Raw genomic sequence first — 25,707 nt, 5'->3', positions numbered from 1 at the left:
CCACAATGTGGGTGATCAGCTGGATCAAGCTTTTCCAAACTTTTTAGGTGCACAAAGATAACTCAGCTTATGTGCAAAATCAGGCGAGCTTTGGGAACCTTTGGACCTACAAACAAAACAGAGGCTGTTCACCGTCTGTCAAAGCAACATGTTTTACAGTGTGATTAACAAAGATGCTTTTTAAAAGACATTGCATTGCAAATGTAGATATCGAGACGCTTTCAAGGACTGTATGATGATTTATCAAGAAACAAGACATTTGGAGTGATGAAATGGCGCTCGGGCAAGGCTCAAAGAAGTCAGTTACATGTGACCAGGAGGTCACACCTGCTTCTCAGAACAAAGGGGTCAGTAATCTTAAAAACACTGCAATATATTGGTTTATCTTTTTCTACATGTGTGTATGTGTGTGTGAGAGAGTGAGAGAGAGACATGAATATTGTATGATTTTGCTCAAACGCCCCACATGCATAATGTAATTATATAACTTAGGTATGATTCATATTATGCTGTCGTCATGATAACTTTCAGGTTCCTGTTCTAAAAACCCCTTGTTGTAATGTGTTTAGCTGGGTTGCTGTGTTTTTCAAACTGTTATACATGAAGTGAAAATGGCCTTCAAAGGGAAACTAAACTGACATTTAGGTCTTTGTTTAGAAAGTAGCTGCATACATTGAAAAAAGATTGATTGCATCAAGCTACTTCTCAGAACTGTTTCTCTTTTTGAGGCAGAATGTGGTGAGAGATGGGTGGTTCTGACAGGACAGGTCATACAGTATGCATTACTATTGGGGACAACATGTTAAAAGGTGGCCCAACTCTAATGCATTATCCCTAATTTTCAGTTTTATCTTAAGGGCTTTTAACAAAAAGAAAGCTGAATTTGAAAAGTCATGAAGTTAGACACGAGGATTTTAACCTTATGAGTGGAATGTTTACAGAAATAAGCAAGCTTATTTTTAACCTGATACTGTAACTGTGGAATATCCAAAGGACTCAGAAAGGCCAGTGACAAAAGAATAAAAGGATAAGGTCTTTGGTTGATTCAGAGATGGTTGCTATAAATGTCAGGTGAAGGTAAGTTTCAGCAGAGTAAATAATGATGAGTCATGAAGAACCAAGTAGATTATACTGCAGAAACAAGGCAGTAATGTTTGTAGTTAGAGAAAGTAGGAGTGGAGCCAGAAGTTAGCAGGCATAGGGGATAGTGGGTAATGTAGTTCAGTCACATGCCACGAAGCACGGAGGGGGAAAAGCCAGATTAAACTATGTAACTGGTGTTATGTCGTTTAAGGAGACAGAAGCCAAAAATCCAAACATAGTGTAGATCCTCAAACCATGAATCTTTGCAAAGTCCAAAGCCAAAAAAGAGACAGGAGCACATATTGATCAAGGGCCGAATAATATCAAAACAGAGCAGCTGGCTCAGAGTCAGAGCCACAGACAATAATACAGACATGAACCAAAGAGAGGATAGATAGGACCAGGAGCATGGGCCTGGAAGACAGACTGGAATCCATGACAGACAAGTTTTTTCAAGAGCATCAGATTCAGGACTTTTCTCTTGCTGCCCATTTAAAAGCATCACAGCAATGATGTTTCAAGTATCCATTGTCCGGTGTTGTCACAATGACTGAGCTGAAGCATTTTAATTCATACATTTTTGTAGACAAAGTAAAAGAACTATTGATACTGGGACATCTGGGACACATAAAAATTTTTTTTTTTATTTTTTTTTTTAGCTTCTTCAAATAGTGCTGTTGCTGTGTGATGCAACATTTTCTCCAGATAAAATCCATCATCCCTCACCATGGCTAAAAATAACCCACTGGGAGAACATGCCAGAGACCAGTATCTCCTAAAAACCCACTTTCAGATTCAACAGCAGTGCATGATGGCTGAGGAAAGTCTTTTTCTGGTGATCACAGTGAGTTTATGTTTGTTCTGAGCAGGGAGGAGATGCTGTACAAAGTGTGGCTCCACTGACCAGGAAGATACAGTCCTGCAAGTGTCTTCTTGCCGTTCTCATCATCATCATCGTGGTTTTTATAGTTGTGGGAGTCACACTGGCCTGGTACTTTCTGGGTGAGCTGTTTTTTATAAAATATATAAGCAAGTCAAATGCTGAGCAAATTCTTCGGTTTGGTAATAATTTGACATTGATGTCTTAAGTATATTGACATTCCTATATTTTGCGTTAATTTTACATCTAAATGATCAAATGTGTTTTGGTATTAAAGCAGGATGGTGAACATTGCATCAACAAGACAGCAGCTCATTGACCACTGATGGCTGAACTGAAAGCCCTGATGTGTTTAACAATGTCACCCCAGAAATATATTAAAATGCTCTTTCTATGTTTATATAGTCTCATTTGGAAGGTATTTACAACCAGTTTAGAGATTTATGAATTACAGATCTTTAATATTTTTCAAATGCAAAATTGCAAATTAGGATTTAAAAATTTATTTTTGGTATACTGCCATTTTTTTGTCAAAACTGATGTCTGACCGATGCTTTTAACGACCACAATCTATTTTTTCTCAACTCAATGTTATAAACCTTCTTTACTCTGTACCAAAGTGTTTATCTGATCATGCCTAATGCTTCTGCTTCAAGTCGGCCTCTTATTGGTATATTTTGCTTTTATAGTGTGCAGATGGTTTGTTGTCCAGCATTTTCCTGTCACTCAGAAATAAAAACAGCAATATAAAAATGAAGTAGACACACATTAACATTAAAAATGCAAATAAAACAATAAAAATGACAATGAAAGAGATGAATAAAGCCTGAACGGGGCCAGAGGTAGATAGAAAACAGCAATAATACACGTATGTATTAAAGAGCTGTTCAGGTAAAAAGTAAGTTGCTTTTTAAAAAGCATATCTTAAAGTGCTGCCATTTCAAAGTGATGATGAAGAAGGTGGCACATCTTGAATCTTCTCATCTAATGATGTATTTAAAATCTATAACCAACATCTGGCCCAAATACATAACATTATGGACTCTAACTATTTTATTTCATTTTATTTAAATCTTAGCCCCTAAAAATGAATTCTTTAAGCACGAATGAGTTGTTGATAATTAACAGTTAATCACGGTTGGATGTAAAAACATTCAAATTAAAACCTACAATTTTAGGTTCATGCTTTTCTTAACTGTAATTTCAGGATGTAATTTTGTTCTGTTTGTTTAGTGGCGCAAACTGTGAAAATGACTTAAATTGCATTTGTCTTGAATTTTATCCAGATTTAACTTCATGTGGCCTCCCACGTGGCCTCTCTGCACACGCTCAGTTCTTCTATATGTGTTGATTTCTAACCCTTTATTTATGACAGAGTACAGGGTTTGGGTCTTGGAGCCTCGTGTTCAGCAGCAGTACACATCTTACCTAACCATCCTCAACAGGAACTTCTCTGCTGATTTGTCTTCTCACAACAGTCCTGTATTCAAGAGGGAAGCCAAGGGAGTACAGAACATGGTAAACAGCGAATATGCGTTCCTGCTGTTTTGGTTTTCTCTCATTTTTGCAATGACATTAAGATATCTTACATAAAAGAAAACTTTTGATCGACTTAGACTGAAGCCATAAAAAATATGTTGTTGAATTTTTATTGTAACTGCTTCCGAGACATGATTAATGATACCAACTTACAGGTAGAACAGACAAAAAATGTTTTATTTAATTTAAAATGTTTTATGGTAAAAACATTTTAAATTAAAAAGACTGGAATAGGTAGATTTTTCAATGAGACACTGAATCAGTACATAACTTATTATGAACAGCCTGTATACTTTGTTTCACCACTAGAACCAAAGAATTCAAATGTCTTACGGTACCTAAAAGTGGAGTTGTGAGCTGTTTTCTTCTTTCTTCCAGGTAAAGAAGATAATGAAAGCTTCGTGCCTTTCTCGATACTTTAACGACACCACTGTGTTTGCATTCGGGTATGTGAACACAACAGTTTCCTTACACTGTGAAGTAAAATCAGGCAAACAGAAACTCAGACAACCAGGAAAATATACACTTAAACTACAGTCTGGTAATTATATTTCAGTCATCCGTGATGTTACATTGCAGCCACACTTTCATTATTTGATGGTGCAGTCAAGGTCATGTGGTTCTTTCTGGGTGTAAATGAACACATGGAAAAATCTGAAAGTGCTTCATTTGTCACCTTTAACCTCATGCACATGCTGCATTTCAAACCTCACCAAAGTGTTTTGAAAGTGTAAATGCTGCTCTTCTTTTCAGACTGGTAATATAATAGTTGTGTCTGTGTTTCTTTATGGCCTGGCTTTGTTTCTGCAGGGAGGGGAGTGTGGTGGCTCACTTCTGGGTAGTCCTATCTGTGCCCAGCAGCCATGTTGGAAAAGTTACTCTAGAGAAAGTCACTAGAAGCCTGGAGGAGGGCCTGAGAGGGTCAAGTGGATCAGACGTGGAAGGAAGTACCCTCAATGATGGCTACTTGTTGCATCTCTCCACATTGTCTGTCAGTGGTGAGAGGGAGAGTGTGTGTGTGTGTCAGAGAGAGAAGTTGTGTGTGATTTCATTTTGATTTAATTTGTATTCTGTTTTTGTTCTGCTCCTTTCAGAGACAAACCCAAAAGTTATAGAAGTTTTGAGAGCTTCATTTGGTATTATATGTTTTTCATCTTTGGTTGCCTTTTTAAAATTTGAAGTTAATATTATTTGATATAATGCACTTTCAACAAGATGCCATACTACTTTCCTGCTTACCTGTCATTATTAATTGATTAATCCTATTCTGGGTCACAGATACTTTTTATGTTACTAAACAAACAATATGATACCTACTAATGATGAAGAATATGCAGCATGTTTTTACACTACTGATGAAGTTCTTCCAAAAATACAAACAATTGTATTTTAGTATATTAACATACTGTTCAATACAGTAAGCAAGGTAGTAAGATTGGTTCACAAATATTTTTAAAGGGGTCCTTAAGAGGCCCTCTTACATATATCTATCTATCTATCTATCTATCTATCTATCTATCTATCTATCTATCTATCTATCTATCTATCTATCTATATACATATATATATATATATATATATATATATACATATATATATATATATATATATATATATATATATATATATATATATATATATATATATATATATATATATATATATATATATATATATATATATATATAATTACACTTTTGGATAAATTTTGATTCATTGTGATTATAAACTCACACACGAAGCAGGACAGGGCCTGTAACTGTACCATCAACTTTGACCTACCGGTGTTGTTATATCAAAAGTATGAGGCTTCAGTGAGGTGCACATGATAGACATGCTATCATCAGAAAGTGTGTTTATATATATATATATATATGTATTCAGCTCTCTGTGGACAATTGTCATTGCACAAATTGTCTTTCTCTTTTCTGTTGTAGCTCATATGTAAGAATACGGCAATAATAGTAATAGTAATAGTAATAGTAATAATAGTAATAGTAATAACAATAGTTATAGTAATAGTAATAGTAATAGTAATAGTAATAGTAATAGTAATAGCAATAGAGTTCTGTCAGTGTGTCCAGATTTGTGATTGTGCATGCAGACAGCTGTTGGCACCATGGGCCTGGGCAGTAGTTTTTGGCTTTCCAACTTTCTCTATGAGACCAATATCTACTGAAATAAGTGTTCAGCATCTGTCATGTGGACTACAAATAACACAGCACAAAATCAGCATGATTCAAGCTGTTCATAGTCCTGAGTCATAAAACTGCTGATGCCAGATAAAAAGCCTGATGTGTCTGAACACAAGAATCTGAGTCATGTGTGCAGTTTCTCCCCTCAAACTGCCAAGGACGCAGTACTAAGAAATGGTATTTTCTTGTTGCTGTTACCTATTCCTGCAGCTGGTGTGTCAGCTACAGCCACAGAAGAATAAGTAGGCATATTGAGCTGTGAAGTATTTTCCAATGTCTTGATAAACTGACAAAGTGTCTCTTGACCAAGCAGAAGTATGTGTGACAGGCAGGCACTAAGAATGTATTGTATGATCAGAAAGAATTGCCAGGAAAAGGTTTTATACATTTAACTCCAAGAATTGAAACCATGTCTTGCATTTGAGTGCACATGAGCAGCATACATTACATACTAGTGAACTGGAATGGTGTCCTCTAAGCACAAATTGTAGCCAAAACAGCTGTGATTTTTTGCGTGCCAGCAGTTGTTCATGTGCTTATTTACGAAAGGACCCTTAACCTGAAGGAGTATCTTGTGCACACTCAGACAGGCGCATGCTATCTCTGGCGTGAGCATTTCATCGTAGGGCCAACTTACTGGATGTGTCAGCCCAAAACACTTTTATTTCATTGCTGTTGTTTTTAACTGCAACTACCATACCACTGTTCAGGTTTAGTGAATTTATTCGACACACAGAAAATCAATATGAGCTCAGTTCACAAAATAAAATTGCAGAACGATGTCATCAGTCATATCTCACTTGAGTATCTGTGGCCCTGTTTTTCTAAACTATATAACTGCTCGTAAACATACTAGACTTTACCTGAAAGTATGTAAAGCCATAACTAAGCTTTAAATCTAATTTATCTAAATCGAAATTTCTGGCCTTTTCGTCCTGAGATTGTTACCGTTATCAGAGGGTGGTGTCTAGCAGCCTTGTGGCTCTCCGTGGCCCTGACACAAAACGCTCGTCCTGCTTGTGGCACCTCCAGGCAGCCCCAGGGTCCCAGCTGGAGCTCCACATGGAGTGGCTGCTGCCTGAGTGCCGGGATAGGCTGGTGGTGTACAACTCCCTCACTCCCTCTGATAAACATCTCATCACGTCGTAAGTGTCTTTACTAAATTTAGTATCTTCATAATTCTGTAATAGAGGTGTAGTAAGCAGAACAGAAAAATGCAGACAATGTTTCTTCTTGACTGGTTGGGTATTCTGAGTTCTTTTCTGGATTTATGCTAGAGCAAGGGTGCCCAAAGTTGGGCCCGCGGGCCAAAATCGGCCCGGCAGCACTTTGCTTATGGCCCGTTGGTCGTTGTTTATATACCCTATGGAGCTTAAAGAAAAGAAAACACTTTCAGTGTCATGAACTTTATTAAGACCAGACTCAGAGGGACCCTGACTGACTGACTCACACCTAAATGACATCCTCACCTTGTCAGTGAGCCAGGTGCAACCTAACATGGAGAGACTGGTAATGTCCAAAGATCAACTTCATGTGTCCCACTAAGTATCAGCAGCTTGCCTTGTTCAACATGTACTGTTTCTTGTTGTTGACATGTTGCACTTGGTTGCTGTTTAGTTGCTATAATTAATGTTTCTTGCCCTTTTAACTATGGCTTTATTGTTCTATTACTATATTGATCATTTATGTGACATTTTATTTGCCCAGATCTTAAAGAATAAACTGTATTAGTTATTGGACAATATTTAAAATAACTCCATGCATTTACTTTTTTCATCCTTAAAGCTGCAGCGTTTGGCCCGTGGCTCCCTGGGTCAGTTTCAGTTTGGCTCTTGGAGGCAAAAAGTTTGGGCACCCCTGTGCTAGACTCACTCTACCATGTTTAGATCCTGGCTCTATGGAGACTTGTTTAGCTCCATCTCTCTTTGTAATGAAAAGAATTTACCAGATGAAACTTTAAACTTTAAATTGATTGATTAGTATTATTAAAGAATTTTAAATTTGGCAAACTATATTTACTGTGCATATCAAGTCTTTTGTGAAGGGTTGTGAAATGTCATTGCTAAACAAATTATTGCAAATTTTTATGATTCTGCAATTATCTTGAGTCAATGCCTCAACGAGGGATATTAACAGCTACTGTAGTTATTCCATCTTTCACTCTGTCTCTGAAGTGTATATGGCTGCAGCAGACACGAGCATGTCGTGCGTGTGTTGTCGTCAGGCGAGTGGATGACGGTGGTTTGGAAACAGGGTCTGTACAATTACAAGGACCCCTTTTCCTTGTCTGCACAATCCTGGCCCCAAAAAGGTCAGTTTAATGGAAAGCATTTCGGTTTAGAAATGTGTTATATGACAAAAAATTGGAGAGAGAGAGAGAGAGAGAGAGAGAGAGAGAGAGAAGCGGCTATGCAGCATTTATTTATTTATTTATTTTTTTATAGCAGTTTTGTTTAAGTCCTTCCTTTAATATTTACTCTAACAACAAAGTGCGTTTTGATTAGAGAAATAAGACAATAAATGTATAATTTATGAAGACAAAACTCATTCACAGTGACCAAATCTATCCCCATTTACCCTAATTCTTCTGAGTTTCCATACTTTGTTTTGTTGTCGCTGACAATAATGCCACAAAGACATATTTTCCAGTATGTGTTCAATCCTTTCTCTTGCTCCGACTGTTTTTTTCAGAGTGTAGTTCCAGTATACAGTTGAAGGGAGTACCAGGGGTTCAGGGGACAGTAAGGACACCGTTCTTTCCCAGCTACTATCCTCCAAACACCAACTGTACCTGGAGCTTCACTGTAAGCTTCACCTATATTCATATATAATATCAGCCCACACCCATTGAGCGCTGAAGTATGTTATTGCATTTACTGTCAGATGCCCAGTGCAGAGATGGGCTTGGCTCTGGAGTTTGAGGGCTACGAGCTTAGCAAAGCCAGTTACAGCCAAGTCTGCACTCAGGGACAGTGGGCCATCCAGAATCGCAGGTATGTGTCAAAATGAGTCTGTGTGCATTGCAATCACTAATTGTCATCGCAACACTAAGGCTCACTAAGAGCAACAACTGATGTATCCTGTGGTGTGGCACTGGGGCTCAAATGTTTAGTTTTCAGCTCTACTTTTTTATCATATCTTTTCTTTAGATTCTACATGGGGCGGCAACAAAAAATTTAACAAAGATGTTGCTCAAATGATAACATAGTTTTGGGAAACTCACCCAGTCTGTTGTCCAATTAATATCAACAGGTACATTGATGTTTGATAGAAGCCCTTTCAAGATCAATTTTGATGGAGTCTTTCATCATTGTTTTTTATTAATAAAAACTGCTTTACCACCAGGATCTATTCTAAAAGTCCTTTTGGGACTTGTGTTGAGATAGTTTCCATTCCACAGTAAGGTTTTAGAAAAAAAACAACCTAGACGTGTGTCTCTGCTTTGTTTGCATCCACAAAAATCAACCAAATAACAGCAATGATCATGTTCGATCCGGTCTTATTTGATATTGAACATCAGGGGGCAGCATCGTCCCATATGAGCATTATGCGTCTTCCTACCCCACATTACAATAAATAATTGAGTTATTCCTTGCTCTAATCTCAGAAAGACTGTTTTTATGTTAACAAAATTGCAATATATGGCGTTTTTCGTATTAATTCCTTGTGCAGTTGTCAGGGACCTCTATTGTTATATAAATTAAAGCTCATATACTGTTTGGCTTCCACCACAGCCTGCATGCTCTGCCTAGATGGAGATGTGGTAGAATTTCACCCTACATTGTAGCTTATTTAACTTTTTCTTAGATGGTGTGGTACCAGGAGTCTGCAGCCTTATTGTGAACGCCTCTTCCTCCTCTCTACGAGGACCACTGTTGTGATGACATCTGAGGTGTCGCTTACAGGGCCGGGCCTTCAGTTGCACTACAGCATCTTCAACCTGTCTGATCGTAAATTGTGGTTGTTGAATTCAAAGTCAGGAAATACAAATAAATAATTGGGGACAGTGTGTTTCTGCCATGTTCACCATTTGCATGTTTTTTGTGTGTGGGTGTTATAAAGCTTGTCCAGGTCAGCATCTGTGCACTGTGAACGGTCTCTGTGTTCCTGTGTGTGATGGCATTAAGGACTGCCCCAACGGACTTGATGAAAGAAACTGTGGTAAATTTGTAATTTTATGCATTTATGACTGTTTTATATTCGGCATTTTGAAATTTGACATTTAAATTAAATAAATCACCGTATATAAAAATTAGGATCCTCAGTAGTCAATATTTTTTCTGTTTAATCACTTGTGAAGCCTCCTGTGACACTAAGTTGTTTGATCCTGCCAGCTTCATATTAAAGACACAGCTGAGGGTTATTCAAGCAAAATAAAGGAATTAGAAGCCATTTGGTCTACAGTCTGACTTAAAACCTGGCAGTGATGCTAATTTGTTAGACTCATGCTTTAAAGTCTATAAATCCACTAAGATACCAGACAGCATCTTCCATGTTTACACCCAAGAGATCTACAACCTTGTCTAGAATTGTCAGAATTGGTTTGACAGAGGTTAAGTACTTACAAACAGGATGCAATATCACAAAAAGTGGTCCGTAAGGTGAGCATATAGGCACATAGAAATGTGCCAACATTTCTATGTCATTTTTCTATTGCATGAAATTAAAAGCAGAATACAGAATTATAATGGATTGAAAATCTCAGTTTTCATGTTCACTACGGGTCAGAATGGTTTTATTACTTTCATCACATGATAATAAATATGCATTAATACTCAAGATGAGAATATTTTCCTATATTTTCTTGTGTGTTTCAGTGTGTGTGGCACAGTACAAGTGCCCAGAGGACAGTCAGTGTGTGGACTACTACAAAGTATGTGATCAATATCCAGACTGCCCTGAAGCCACAGATGAGATGAATTGTACTGATGGTAATACTCACAACCAACTCACTTACAACCAAACAACAAATCTCGCTACACTTCTGATTATCAAATTGTTGTGTGACAAAGAAAAGTAAGTGCACTGAAAAGCATCCAAGCATACATTATATGTGTGTGTCCAGGTGTGGAGTGTACAGATATGACCTATGTGTGTGCCGAGGGAACGTGTCTGAAGAAGCCAAACCCTGAGTGTGACGCTGTCGCTGACTGTCCTGATGCTTCAGATGAGAAACACTGTGGTGAGATTTGATGCACAAAGTTTTTCTGAGTTAATTCATCAAATTCAGTCACATGATTATTTTACAGTTGTTAGTAGTGAAAAATTTTGCAACTCATTTACTGGTTATTATCATGAATGGTTAGCATTAGTATTTGAAATTAGATTTTAAGATCACGAGAAAACTGTGAAGTAGGACATATGAGTTGCATGCCAGAGAGGAAGTGTTACAGCACATTACAGAAACAGGTTAGGGTCATATGAGTTTATACTTTTACCTACTCCTTTTTAGACATGGAATGTGAAGATGTAAATACTGTAAATATCGTTAATGGAAGAACGTGTTTATAATAAACTTCAGAGAAAGTAAAAGTTTGTAAAAGTAGCAAAATTAAACATAAAAAAATGAATTGAGAGTTAATCCTGAGCTCTTTATCGATTTAGTTGACCTTAGTTATTCCTGAAACTTCATTTCGCTCTGTCAGTGTGCAGCCTGCTGGCTCTGCTGCTGTGTTGCCAGGTCTGCAGTGGAGCCAGGCTTCAGCTTCACGCTTCACAAATTTAATCCAGTCACTATTGATCTCATTTTTCTCCAACAACTTAAATAAACAGCTGAAGTTTTGCCAGTTCTGGCATCCAGGTTGATCTGCGGTGCAGGCACAACAGTTAGGTAGCTAGATATTGTAAGTTAACGTACTGAGGGCAATAAACTCATTCATAATGTTATTCATAATGCTGAGTGTGATTTTTAACCTGCTCTAAAATTCCTGAGCAGAAAAACAATAAAAACTCCACGATCCAGTGAAACAGACGTTTAGCTTTTATACGTGTGAAGAAACCGCTGTTCAACATGTAATCATTTTTTGTCCATAAGAATCTCAAAGCCTGCTTAACGTGGACTTTAAAGATTTCAACAAAATTTCACTATATTTTTCTTCAGCATGTTTCACGTTTAATTCATTTCCAATATTTATCACATGCTGTGCAACTGCATACTTAGATATGGCTCTGTGTGTGTGTGTGTGTGTGTGTGTGTACATTTCAGACTGCGGCCTGAGACAGTTCCCCAGCCGTATAGTTGGGGGTAAGGATGCCTCAGAGGGGGAGTGGCCATGGCAGGCCAGTCTGCAGGTGCGAGGGACCCACATTTGTGGGGGTGCATTAATCTCCAGTCAGTGGGTTTTGTCTGCCGCCCACTGTTTCTATGACGACTCGTAAGTGCAGAAGTAAGAGAGGAGAAACTATAGTGATTACTGTGTTGTTAGACAGTATTGACACAGCAGAAAACCTAAAGCACTCTCTTGATTAAGATTTTTTTTCATGTAAATCCTAACTAATTTGCCATTTTGTTAAAACTGCAGGTTTTTCTAATTCAGGGTTGAAATAAGGCAACATTTTTGAGCCGTAGTATTTATGTACTTATCTGGACTTATCTTTCAAACACTATGCCAGCTGATTGGACTGTGGTCAGAACTTTAGCTGCATAGAGTATTTATAGTTTTCTACCTATTTATCTTGCATGGTGATTAAAAGCTTTGGCACCATCCACTGAAGTGATATTGCAGTAGATAAGGAGGATTAAAGAAAAAGAGAAATATAAACAGTTCCTCTCGTACCAATTAATCAGATTTAACTTAATTCAGCAAGGTAAAAATGTCATATTCATTGCCGCTGTAACTCTCTTTCCCTTCTACGCCTGCTGCAGTTTGTATCTGCCCTCAGTGTGGACAGTCTATCTTGGTAAACTGCTTCTGAACCGCAGCAGCTCCACAGAGGAGGTAGCCCGAGTTCAGCAAATACATCTGCATGACTACTATGATGACGAATCGCATGACTACGACCTGGCCCTGCTAAAGTTGGACCGGCCCACAATCGCTTTGCTGGCCGGACATTCTCGACCTGCTTGTCTGCCACCACCCACTCACCAGCTAGAGCCAGGACTGCTATGCTGGGTCACTGGCTGGGGGGCAAAACGAGAGGGAGGTGAGCTGGGAAAGAGATTAGAGATCTTTACCACCAGGATCTCATCTAAAATGATTCACTTAGAAATATCTGTTAAACTATTGATACACACTGAATGCAGTACCTTAACCATAATTTAATCTCAGTGACTGTTGGAGTCTTGTGTTTAATGAATAAAAGACTGGATGGATAATACTATTCATAAATACATTTGCTTGTAACTGTGCTGAGTCACCCTTCAACTAACTAAATAGATAGTGATCAACTAATTAAGGTTTTAAATTTGTGTCATTTTACATGTGGATTTAAAGACAGATTAGACCCACTTCACCAGTCAGCTAAAACTATCTTTGTTATTAGCAAACAGTGGGTAAAAATATTTTAACACCAAACTAAACAAGAGCCATGCAAGCTGTGTGTAACGTTTTACCCATATAAGAACTGGTTATCTCATATTCAGATGTCTCCAGGCCAGCATTTTCATTGTTTTGTTTACAAAGTACACTATTTAAAAGTCATTTAAAATTGCCACTCATTAAAATGCTGTGCAAACATGACAAGATTCACAAAAGCAGGAAAGCACAAATAAATCAGTGAATATATAGTCAATGAAAATAATCTAAAACAAGTAAGATAACACTGAAAAAAGGTACCAAAGAAGAGCAACTATCATAGTGAGCGAAAAAGCCAAGAAAGAAATAACTACAATAACTACATTGTCACAAGCCATGGTGCCAAGAGGTCTGAAGTGCAGTATCAAAGCTTGGTTGGAGGCAAGTGATAAACAACATGGAACAGATGTTCAATGCAGTGATCAAAATAGAAAAGATGAAGGAAAGAGAGGATATCTGGGACAATGAGAGAAAAGGTGGTCCTATCGAGGCACACATTCTTTTTTTACATGGGAGACCTGGTACTCTGATATTCATGGTTCATGTCCTTTTCCAAGAAGTGAGAACAAGAGAATGTTATTCATTCATAGTTTCATTACATTCTCTGACCTCCTACAGGTGGTGCCAGTAATATTCTGCAAAAGGTGGATGTTCGCCTGGTCAGTGAAGAAGCCTGTGTTCGCTCCTATGGCCATCTGGTTACTCCCAGAATGCTTTGTGCTGGGTATCGCAATGGAGAGAAAGATGCCTGTCAGGTACAGAGAAGCATACAGTCATTAATTTTCTTAACCACTTAGTCCAGTTAAGGGTTTCAGGGCAGCCTATCCCATTAATTACTGGGCAAGAAGTAGAGCTCATTCTGGACAGGTCGCCAGTCCATTGCAGGGCGAACACAGAGAGATGCTGACATGCTCACACTCACCCCAAGGGACAATTAAGAGTGTCCAATTAATCTAAAAGGCATGTTTTTGGATGGTGTGAGGAATCTGCAGTACCTGGAGAGAATCCAAGCATACATGGGGAGAACATGCAAACTCCAAACAGAAAGGCCACGTCTGACCCCCCACCCTCAGCCGAGTCTCAAACAGGACCTTCTTGCTGTGAGGCCATAGCGTTAACCACTACACCAGCATGTAGCCCCATTAACATACAACTTTCTTTTACAGCTTTTGCAAAAACGTACTTTTTATTTTTAACCCAAAACATGTATGATACAATATCCAAGTATCATTACATTTTGTGTTTAGCAAAAATTTTACCATATTGATTACTTTCTATCATCTTATCAACAAGCTGTCAACAATTCTGTTGATAAAAAAGAAAAAAAAATCAGCAAACAACAGGAAGTAAAGTTAAGCCACCATGAGGTATGAGCTGCTTTCCCAGACTGTTAGGGGGAATGAAGTGTATGTCATCCTTCAAATAAACACCCTACCGCTAACAAAGTGACAAGAATCTAGACTGATAATAAGAGATCTTGAAACATGTCAGGCATTTTCATACCATAGGAGCCTTTTCAGAACCCTTATAAGTCTGGCTATTTATAGTACTTTAAACTACTTTAAAAAGGTCTTAAACCAGAGAAGGACCTTCCTGACATGAGGGGAATCATGGTGGTATAACTTCTTAGGAAATACCCAAGATGGCATGGCTGTACATGAATTATTGAACATAACACAACATCAGGTACCATCCATTACAAGAAAAGAGAAAAAAATAAATAAAATAAAGTAATGTTTGGTCTAAAGATGGCAATGTTGTTTTTTTTTTGTTTTTTTTACTATTCACCTCCAAGAAACTAAATCAAAGCTTCTAGATAGCTGCACATTTTCTTTGGGTCTTGGTGAAGCACAAATGTAAAACATTCATCATGGTAAAAAAAAAAAATCGCACTGCATATACGGCATACAATTAATCAGTTCCATAAATAACTATAGTTAAAGTTTCTGCAATGTAAAGTAGTAAGTATAGATTGCAATTAAAATTTCATTATATATTGGGTGTTATAATTCAATCATGTATTTTTATTCTCTCATAAAACAAAAAATTGAATCAGATTTAGATTGAGATTCAGACAATTCTATTAATCCTGAGGTGCAGTTCACACACAGCTCACCTACTTGCATATAAGATATTAATGAATCCATCAGCAGAACGATGCTTTGTCAGCAGCAGCAGTTCGACAAAATGAAATGAAAAATTTCACATTTCCAAAACTGACTATTATGTCCCAGTGTGAAATCTCATCCTGAATATTTTCCAGGCAGCACTCTGATAATTAACGTTCCCCACAGGTCACCCATAAGTGAGCTGTAAAAGCCAGACATCCAAGTACCAAGTAGCGTCATGTCTGCATCATTGATAATAATTTCAGGTCTTGTCAATAATTACAGTCTTTTTGTTCTTCCACCCACTTTTCAGTGAACATTGTTTCTCTCTGACAGGGAGACTCTGGCGGTCCCTTGGTTTGCCAGGAGCCATCAGGACGCTGGTTTCTGGCTGGGGTGGTGAGCTGGGGCAAAGGCTGTGGGCGTCCAGACTACTATGGCGTCTACACTCGAATCACCAGACTCACTGACTGGATCAAGAAGGTCATCAGCTCCCCCTGAGGCTCTGCTCATCTTCATTGTCCTTACATCAACATCTTCAGAGCCTTGTCATACTTTTAAAAATGAAATTAAAGAGTTTAGAAAACGTATCCAATGCTGTTGTTTGACATATAAACGTATTTACAGACTGAATGTTCTTTGTCCCATGATAAAATTATTATATTTTTTCTGATTGAATGTTGAAGATTAACTTTAAAAACAACCAGTCACGTTAAGAAATAATTTCCAAGCTACTTATGATCAATTATTATAGGGTGGGAGTGGCTCAAGTGGTAGACTCGCTTGTCTTGTGACCTGACGGTTGGCTCCCATATGCTGCTGCAGCTCCGAGGAGGACTGTTCTCTTTTTTTTTTTTCTCTGAGGACTGGACTCCGAGGGCTGACTCCATGGGAAGGGCATCTGACATATATCATGTGCCAATTCACCTGAGTGATGCTTTGCTGGGGCTTCCCCTTCAGAGGGACAAGCCGAAAGGGAACAACAACTTAGGATCAATGTATTTGTACAACTGTATATCAACTGAGCTGTCATGACTGGTTTCAGGAACTGAGAGATAGATAGAAAATTTTGGACATTTCTCTTTTTTCTTTTAACATCTTCTTTACATTTTGGGGAATTTCATCAAAAATACACAATTGAACCTATAATTGAACCCTGTGTGATATATATATATAATACATAATAGACATTAGAGACATTTGGCATCACTTTATGGTACAAACTTTGCTCAAAATCTTGTGGAACACAATATGATTTTTGTCTTCTGCCCCTTAATGGACACCAAAAAGCAGAAGATTACACTATAAAAAATTTGACATATTACATGGTAAAAAATGGTCAATATCCATAAAAAATATAGGTACTTCTTTAATTTTCTTTTTCTTAGGGACAAATAAAGACCTCATATTTTATATATATATATATATATATATATATATATATATATATATATATATATATATATATATATATATATATATATATATATATATATATATATATATACACACATATATATATATATATATATATATATATATATATATATATATATATATACACACATATATATATATATATATATATATATATATATATATATATATATATATACACACATATATATATATATATATATATATATATATATATATATATATATATATATATATATATATATATATATATATATATATATATATATATACATGTGTGTTTTATCCATCCTTCCATTCATTTTCCTAACTGCTTAGTCCAACTAAAGGTCACAGGGGTGCTTGAGCCAATCTGACAAGTCAATAATTAAAGGCCAAAATCATTAAATTATACATATGATATATATATATATATATATATATATATATATATATATATATATATATATATATATATTAATTTTTTGTTTTCAACAGTATCAAACAACAATGTAATCAATGTAAATAAATAATAAAATTTTGTCACATGTTTGAGAAAAATAAAGACAACAATGCAAAGTAGCTAAAGCAAAGCAGAACTCACTATTTGTTGGTTCTCATTAGCTTTTTGCCCCAGAAGTCCTCTGCAAGACACGTGCTAGCCTTGGTTTCAAAAATATCAAGATATGGATCGATCCGCCCAGGCCAAGTGAAATTGAGTGACTGTGTGTGTTGACCTTTATTTAAATGTACCAGCAGTTACACCAATTTCATAGCCGTCCTCTGAAAACTAGAATAAAATTATTTTAATGAACCGAAGGAGGAATAAAGTTACCAATATGTATGATTAAAAGACTGAACATTAACATTATGACAGTGTTATCCAAAGTGTGAATCTCTCCATGCCTCAGCCCTGCATGATCTGATCTGCTGTATGTGCAGTTTGCTCATCCACAGTGGAAAACACAAACACAAACACAAACACGAACACATTTCATGTTTCCCTTCTGACAACAAAATATATCTTACAAATTTCATGCTGTGCAATAATTTGAGGTTATAAGTGAAGCTCAACTGTTTCACAATTCACAATATCTCACCAAATTAATCATCTTTCCCCAGCAACAGGGCAGCCCCTTGTCTCTGGCAGTAACTAAAAATATGACTTATTTCGTCACGTTAAGCTTGGCAACATCATGGAAACCCAGAATTTAGTGTTGGAACTTTTCACCCAAAATTACTGCGCTGTTGCTGGAAATAAAATTCTTTCTTTTAATGGTCTTGGCCCACTTCTGTCGAACGTTCCTGTCTTCAGTCTGCCCAAGGGATCTATGTAAACTAGAAGGTCTCAAACAGGGGCAGTCTTGGAATATCAAAGGTTTGTGTTCTTTGCATTCAGCTTTTTTTCTTTTTTTTTTTTTTTTTTTTTTTTTTGCATAGCTGAAGTTTTCCATTGCTGTTAGAGCACAAGTCCTCCTGGATTTTCTTGAAACTTCACTTCACCATTTACTTCACGTCAGTGCTGCAGAACTAGCCTCGATCAAAATTAGTCTTTAAGCAAACCATAAAAAGGACTTTTTGTCCAGCTGGTTAATCTGACAAAATCACCAGAAAAGAAGTAAGATTCTCATCATTAAGGAATAATTAATTAAAATTTGCTTTTTAATCATTATTGAACCATTATTCTCTGAGTAAGTTCCCAGTAAATTAATGACTTAACTGACCATTAAGTAATCATTTTGTCATTTTTCACATGAGTTCAAACCCTGGGTAATCATTAGTGAATCATTCGTTCCTGATTTGTTCCTCACTGAGTATCTAAGCCAATTTGCAGGCCCTCATTCTAAAGTGTTACCTGTCATCTCTACCAGAATAGTGTGCTGATGGATCGAAACATTCCCCGTGAACCTAAGTTTGTTTGCATTCATTGTTTTTAAGTGTATGGCATGGTATTTACTGCATAATAAAATGTTGCCTTTTATGTTTTTTTTTTACGTTATTAATAATAAAGGGAAAATTTACTATTTGAGATAAAATCAACATATATCTTTAAGATAGATCATAGTCAGTTTATGTTTCATATTTGCAGCTAAAGGCTGTTTTGGGTGTGTATGTGGTGATAACTGTTCACATCAACATTAGATCTACTCAATCTGCATACAGCGGTCAGGCTGTTCTCAAGGTTGATATAAACATCTTCACTGTACTGGAACTGAAAACACTCGCCTTGCAGTTGTTAGCAGTGTCTCTGTGAGTAATAAGACTCACAAATCAATTTTTCACAGTGGTGTAACAACTGAGCGCCTGCACTGAATGTAGATACAGTGAATTTATCAGTATAACTTAAAAAGTAAAACTACATCAATCACATAGGTGCCTTTATAGAAGTGACTGCCTTCCTAAAAAATAAAAATAAAAATTAACTACCACAAGGTATTAATGAAATAGGTGGTTCTGTGGTCTCACAGCAAGAAGCTTCTTGGTTCAACTCTCTGCTGGTGGGAGGTTCTGTATGGAGTTTGCATGTTCTCCCTGTATGGATGCATGGGTTGCCTCTGAGTACTCTGGCTCTGTCTCACTGACCAAAGACTGCTAGGCTAACAGATCAGAAACCAATGTGAATGGCTGTTTGACCCTGTGATGAACTGGTGACCTGTCCAGGGTGTGCCCTGCCTCTTGCCTGATGATTCCCGGGGATAGGCTGCAGCTTCCACGAGACCCTTTTTTGGACCAATCGGTATCGAAAATGAAAGAGGCACATTTATAACTTCATAAATGAGCTCCAGTATATGCTGGTATAGCTTAAGCGGCATCTATTTTTTTCAGTATTTTTCCTCCACTGTAAATTTCAAAATGTTTACACCATCATTTTTTCTAACCTTCTGTTTTCTGTTCAGGCTAATGTTTAGATTTTTTGAGTTGTATCCTGAGTTGGTGAGCAATGTGAGGTTTTGACCTCTTGGTAGTACAAGATGTGAAAGTCATTAGATGTTTTACAACAAACCGACGAGTCACACTGGCATACAAACAAAATAACAGGGTGGATAAGTAGGTGCATAGGGTCACAAAGGTTAATAGCCCCCTTCAAAACTGACAGACGTAAAACCCATTAATCTGTTTGGTTTTTGTTTTTTTTTGTTTTTTTTTTTAAATTTATCTTTTGAATTGTTTTGTCTTTTATGCCATAACTGTAACTAAAGAATAAATTGAATTAATTATTCAAATTTGAGTCTGTACACAACTATTCACTCTAATAAATGCGACCAAATCAGCCTAATGGTAGAGTTATGACCAAACAGTCAGAGACTGACCTGCTGTTTTTTTTATTTTATTTCAGTTTTCCCTTTAAAAAATTCTGACTGAAATAAATGAGAAAATATGTACTTTAAATCACAAAATTTATACTTTAAAACTCTTGACAAAAACTAAAACTTTCCATATCCTGGTTTACTACACTTCCGAGCAGATGGGTTTCATTTACAATAAGACTGCATTTGACTTGGTGCAATGAAGGAAAAGACACCCAAGTGGCCCTTCTTTTTTTATTTCAAAATACTTCTTTTTTTCCTTCATGTTTTTTCTTTTCCCCTTCTCTCCATTGCTCCCCTGGGCTCCTCTCCCTCGATGATGGGTAGAACAGCTGAAGGCTGTGTGTATTTTCACTGCGGTTTAGATTTATCTTGGGAGCCGTGGTTAGACTGGAGGAGAAGGAAGACGTGGGAGGATGGTGTTTAGAGTGTGCAGAAGTTCAGCAGGAAATATGAGGGGAGGGAAGGACAAAGAGTTTGTTAAAACAGACAAATATAGTGAAACAGGCAAGCCAGGCATTAAAGCACACATTTTTCACACGCTAGATACCATCTGTATAATAATAAAGGGCTCCCCCTTGTTTTCACCCTCCAGCTTTTTCATGCAGTTTTATTGATTGTTGTGAAAAAAATAAACTATAAAATGAATGTAGCACATGGACATGAGTCCAGTGATTAATCCTCTTTAGCCCCCCTTTCCTACTTCCCCTAGCCCCCATCTTATATTATGTGGTTAAAGATTTAGTCAACATTAAACAAGTTGAAGAATGAGGCAATTACACTTTTCAGTAATAAAGGGCAAAGCCACTTATAAATCTTGAGCTTTGTCCAACATAGGTTATATGTGAAGGCTAACGTCAGTGTTGGAATAAATTTTACATCCTCGAACTGCATAAATAAACCTCTTTATTTTGGCCAGAAAGATTCACAGAACATATTTTTTTTCAGAATGTGTTTTATTTTCAGAAAGTCATCTAAGAAGCCACTACTCATAGCAACTAGAGTGGTATTTTTAACTTCAAAAGAAATTATTTATTAATTAATTAACGACAAAAAAAATAAATAAATAAATAAATAACAACATTTCTAGTATCAATAACTGGAATCCACTGGATGAGTCTGACCTGTTCAGGTGGACTTAGATTTCCACCAACAAAGAAACCATATTCCTCTTCTCTTCTTCCATAAAAGAAAATGGATGAGTCAACACTGGTTTGGCTTTCTTGAGATATTTTTAAAGCGTTTCTTGAGCTGCTAAAGGTCAGTGAGGAAAGTTTCGGTTCCATTGATTTTGGCCCAAGAGCGCGATGCTGTAACTGAGTTCCAGTGGTTCTGAATGTTGGTTATATCCACATCTCAGTGAAATCTAATCCTCATGACACTTTTGGAACTTGGCGAGAATGTGATGCTCATTAACTGAGTTTAATGTGTTCTTCTGGTGCATCACAAGCCAAACTGTTTAATCATATTCTGTTTTTTGGACAAGTGCACATATTTTTTGCCTGATTTTTAAGCATTAGCGTATGTAACAACCTCTTCATTTTTTCCAACATCAGCTGCTGGTTGACAGAGCTGTCACCCAAAACTGCAGGCAGACAAGCCTGTGTGCTGCCTGGATTGATTACCAGACAGGCTATGACTCAATACGATATTCATAGATCCTTGAATGCCTAAAGCTGTACCAGGTAAACAATGCTCTAAACCTTTGCTGTAAACTCAGTGAGGTTGTGGCAGACCACCCCTGAGGTCAACTTCAAGCCATTTGTGCATAATGTTGAACATAAATATATTGCAAATGCTACAAACATGTCTATGATAGTGATTCTAGTTAGCAGGATGATTGGCAACAGGCAGCTGAGTATTACAAGGACAGGCAAAAGTGGGTAAAATAAAAGCAAATAAAAATAGGAAAATAAGCCACTAAAGGACATAAAAGGAGAGGGAGGAGCACAAAGAAAGAAGAGAGGATAGAAAAGAAGTGTGAAAGATTTAATAAAAACCAATTGGGAAGAAAGTGAAGACAAAATTAAAGAAGAACATAGGACGAAATGGAATTGAAATGAGTTAAAAAATGACCCGAAAAAATATTACAGCATGTAAAATTTCATGAAGACATACTCCAGTCAAACAGACAGCATGACTGCAATTCAAAAAGAATTAAAAAACATGAAGCGGAGCGGTTTTGGAGCGAGAATGACGAGATGACAGAAGGAAGGAAGAGGATGAAATTGTAGTGACGAACAGCAGATGGAATAAAAGTGGTAGGTGCAGTGAGACAGAGATGGAGTATGAGCAAATAAATATCAATATGTCCCTTTAAGAAGCCAAAGGATTTAAAAAAAAAATACATTTTATCATTTAATTTCTTCAAGTTTTGCACAGTATGGCACCAACTTGTACAGGTCACTCAATAATCTTTTGACCTACATCATTACTGTTCACTCTCCACAATGAGCATGCGTATAGAAAAAGGTTTTAAAAGATTGTTTGTCCTTCAGCTGATTTTAAATACATTTTATCATTTAATGTCCTCAAGTTTTGCACAGTGTGACACCAACTTGTACAGGTCACTTAATAATCTGTAGAACTACAGCGTTACTGTTCACTCTCCACTTACATTACAGAAGAACCCATCTGCCAGGTACAATGTTGTCTATCTCAAGCAAATTGTTGCCATTCAGCCTTTGTTGGTTGCCTTCTGCATAATAAATACAAGAGATTACAGTCATTCACAAAGAATCAAAGATTAGATTCCTTACATTGATGATTTTATATCAGCAAAAAAGGAAAACTGTTGGAACTCTTATGTGTGTTAACATTATTATGTTGTCAGAGGAGAGACAACACCTTTAGTGAGCATAAATGGAGTTGAATCAATAAAGTCAAATATTAAATGTAACTGCTGGAAAAAAAAAACCCAACCTGTATTTAAAATTGGCAAAATGTTTGATATGCGTTAGAACAGAAACAGTTTAAAAGTGCCAAAGAAAACAAATAAGAGTAGTCATGGCGGGATAATGGCAGACGTGGGGACCAGATGTGGCATAAAAACATAAAAGCTACATTTTCTATTACACAGATTAATTAAAACTGTCAGGCAAGGAATACAAATGGCCTCCTATTACACAACGAAACAAACGTAATGCTTTTTCTGAAAGTAATGCTGTTTGGCATGAAAAATTAAACTAATGTTTCTATTTGGATGGTTCACATTTTTGCCATAAGAGTGAGTTGAGTTAACTTTCATGCTGCGAAAACAAACATGAATTTAATAATCCTCCAACTATTTTTTCACATTTTCACATATTTTAGTGGTCATGGTGCTCATATTTTATTAGACTGATTTAAAAGAAAAAGAAGGAAATAGTGTCTGAAAGATTTACAAGAATTTTGTTGGAACTATAAAATAATCTTTTTAGTAGAAAAAGGAAAATGGTTTCAGAAAATACAGGTAAAATGAAAACTCAATTTTCAGAATTAAAGTCACACAAGTTTGACAATGAGCATGCGTATAGAAAAAGCTTTTAAAAGATTGTTTCTCCTTCAGCTGATTTCAAATGAGATCTTTTTTGTTTCAATTTGAGGCATTTTTTGTGACACTTTTACACATGTTGCCTCTGTGCAATCAGTGTTCCAGTTCAAAGGAAATGCATCTGTTTTTTCACTAATTAGTACTTCCATTCAAGTTCATTTTGGTCAGAGACACTTACTAACATACAATACATACCTTCACTTTTAAAGTCGTGCCCATTACACACACAGACACACACAAGAACTATCAACTCCCTCTGTTCTCTCCCACCATCTTTTTCACTTTCATTCACAGAGTTTTCCACAGATGGGACCAAAAGACACTGTGCAGTGCTGCTAACTGATACAACTTGATCACATTTAAAAGAAATAAGGAGCTAAATAAGACATAGTAAACAGGATATTGGATGAACAGTTTTATATTTGTTAAATGAAGTCCCAGATGGATCAGAAATAAATGTTTTTTCAGGTTGAATTATTTTAAGGGACATAAACATATATCTCTGTTATACTTACATCATGCTCTGATGTGTTATTGTAGGGTTGGCAGACTTAGAAAGTCATATCTAAAACATCTGTTCCTACAGTTAAAGGTAAATATGCACACACACACACACACACACACACACACACACACACACGCTACAGCTGGAAAAACATGACTGGACAGGAACGTGTGCAAAATGTGGACTAATTTGGAACAATGATTTAAAACTGGACAAAAAAAATTGCAAATATTTTGTGCCAAACAGATGTCTTCTTTGAAAAACTAGAACAAACAGTGGGTTTCTCTGAACTCCACCTTATAGGTACAGTAAATGACATTTCTTTCCCTCTCTTAAGTTACTTCATATTGATTGCTTTGATGGAGTTCATTATACAGAACTCATTCTTCCTCTTTGTGCTTTTGCTTTTGTCCTTTAAAGGGGTCATCACCCGGAAATTGCACTTTTTCAAGTTAAAACGTGTGTATTGGTGTTGAACGGAAGTGTTAACATCCCCGGAAGCTTTTCTTTTGAAGATAGTCGATTTGTTCTGTCTGGGCGCTTTGTTCACAGCAAAACTGTCCACAAGGCTGAAATCTCGCAAACGCGTTTTGTTTGTTTTAGATTTTTTTATTTGCCCCCGGGATGACGAAATTCCGGGGAGCCAGTTGTATAAACCCACTCCTGTTCTAGGCCTGAACACACCCCTCTTCTACGCCTAAAAACATCTGCTGGGTCTGCCTCAGTCACAGTTATCAACAAGCTGTGAGAAGATGTGGAAAAAGCTTCCCCATGTCCACTGCTTGGTTGTCTGTTGCCAAAACTAACGCCAAAATGTTTCTTCTCTCCCTTCATCAGCTAACCAAACTATCAGGAACAGATAGATTACATTATTTTTTGTTGATAATGCACCTACATCTCTGCTGGCTGTGGGCTGCTTGTGCCAAACATTTTGCAAACATTTGGGAAAATACCAGTTGATGACAGCATCACACCCTGCATTTTCAACTTTAAGCGGGTCACAATCAATGCAGTTGGTAAGTTTGGCTACTGATATAAAATTATTTTTTTGCCTTGACTGAGACATGACTTGACCTGATGCAGATAATGCTAATGCTAACGCTAATGCCAATGGGACGAGACATAGCAGTGGTTATAATTTAATGACCATCATCTAGTCTGATGACGGCATCGTTTCATCAGGGAGGATGTGTATTTGTATGTACTGTATATACACACATATATATATATATATATATATATATATATATATATATATATATATATATATGTCCATGTATAGCAGAGTGTGAAACGAAGTTAGTATCTTTTTAAAATTCTATGTTGTATATTTTGATGTGTGAAAATCTGTATTATTTTTCTTTCACATTTGGCATGAAAGTTCTTTATAAAGTTTGATTTCATTTATTGTATTTTAATATTTTGGTGACTCGTAAACTGAAGCTATTTACACCTACAATCTATTCATGAGAATATCTGAAATTTTTTTTAACTTCTCCAGCACCTCTCGTGCCATGCGCAGCACCAGCGGTCTACAAGACTGACCCTAAGAAGCAGGCAACAACTAGAACACAGGGTTAGAACACCCAACTACAGCTGTCATCAAGGACTTTCCACCCTCAGGTTG

General features: G+C 36.8%; 1 protein-coding gene across 1 annotated transcript; it reads left to right on the top strand.

Moving 5' to 3' along the window:
* Nucleotides 1-272: 272 nt before the first annotated feature.
* Nucleotides 273-15,820, top strand: tmprss6 (transmembrane serine protease 6; the record flags this gene model as incomplete). Its single annotated transcript, XM_079263132.1, has 18 exons — nucleotides 273-347; nucleotides 1,953-2,085; nucleotides 3,339-3,481; nucleotides 3,881-3,948; nucleotides 4,313-4,500; nucleotides 4,597-4,638; nucleotides 6,638-6,842; nucleotides 7,872-8,008; nucleotides 8,389-8,501; nucleotides 8,581-8,690; nucleotides 9,505-9,647; nucleotides 9,760-9,858; nucleotides 10,515-10,628; nucleotides 10,763-10,879; nucleotides 11,903-12,071; nucleotides 12,563-12,840; nucleotides 13,830-13,966; nucleotides 15,656-15,820. The coding sequence occupies 18 exons, from the start codon at nucleotides 273-275 to the stop codon at nucleotides 15,818-15,820; spliced, it is 2,436 nt and encodes an 811-aa protein (XP_079119258.1).
* Nucleotides 15,821-25,707: the final 9,887 nt, after the last annotated feature.

This window comes from Telmatherina bonti (assembly GCF_933228915.1).
Source record: "Telmatherina bonti genome assembly, chromosome: 3".
Classification (NCBI taxonomy): Eukaryota; Metazoa; Chordata; class Actinopteri; order Atheriniformes; family Telmatherinidae; genus Telmatherina; species Telmatherina bonti.
This window is presented reverse-complemented; position numbering and strand designations above follow the sequence as displayed.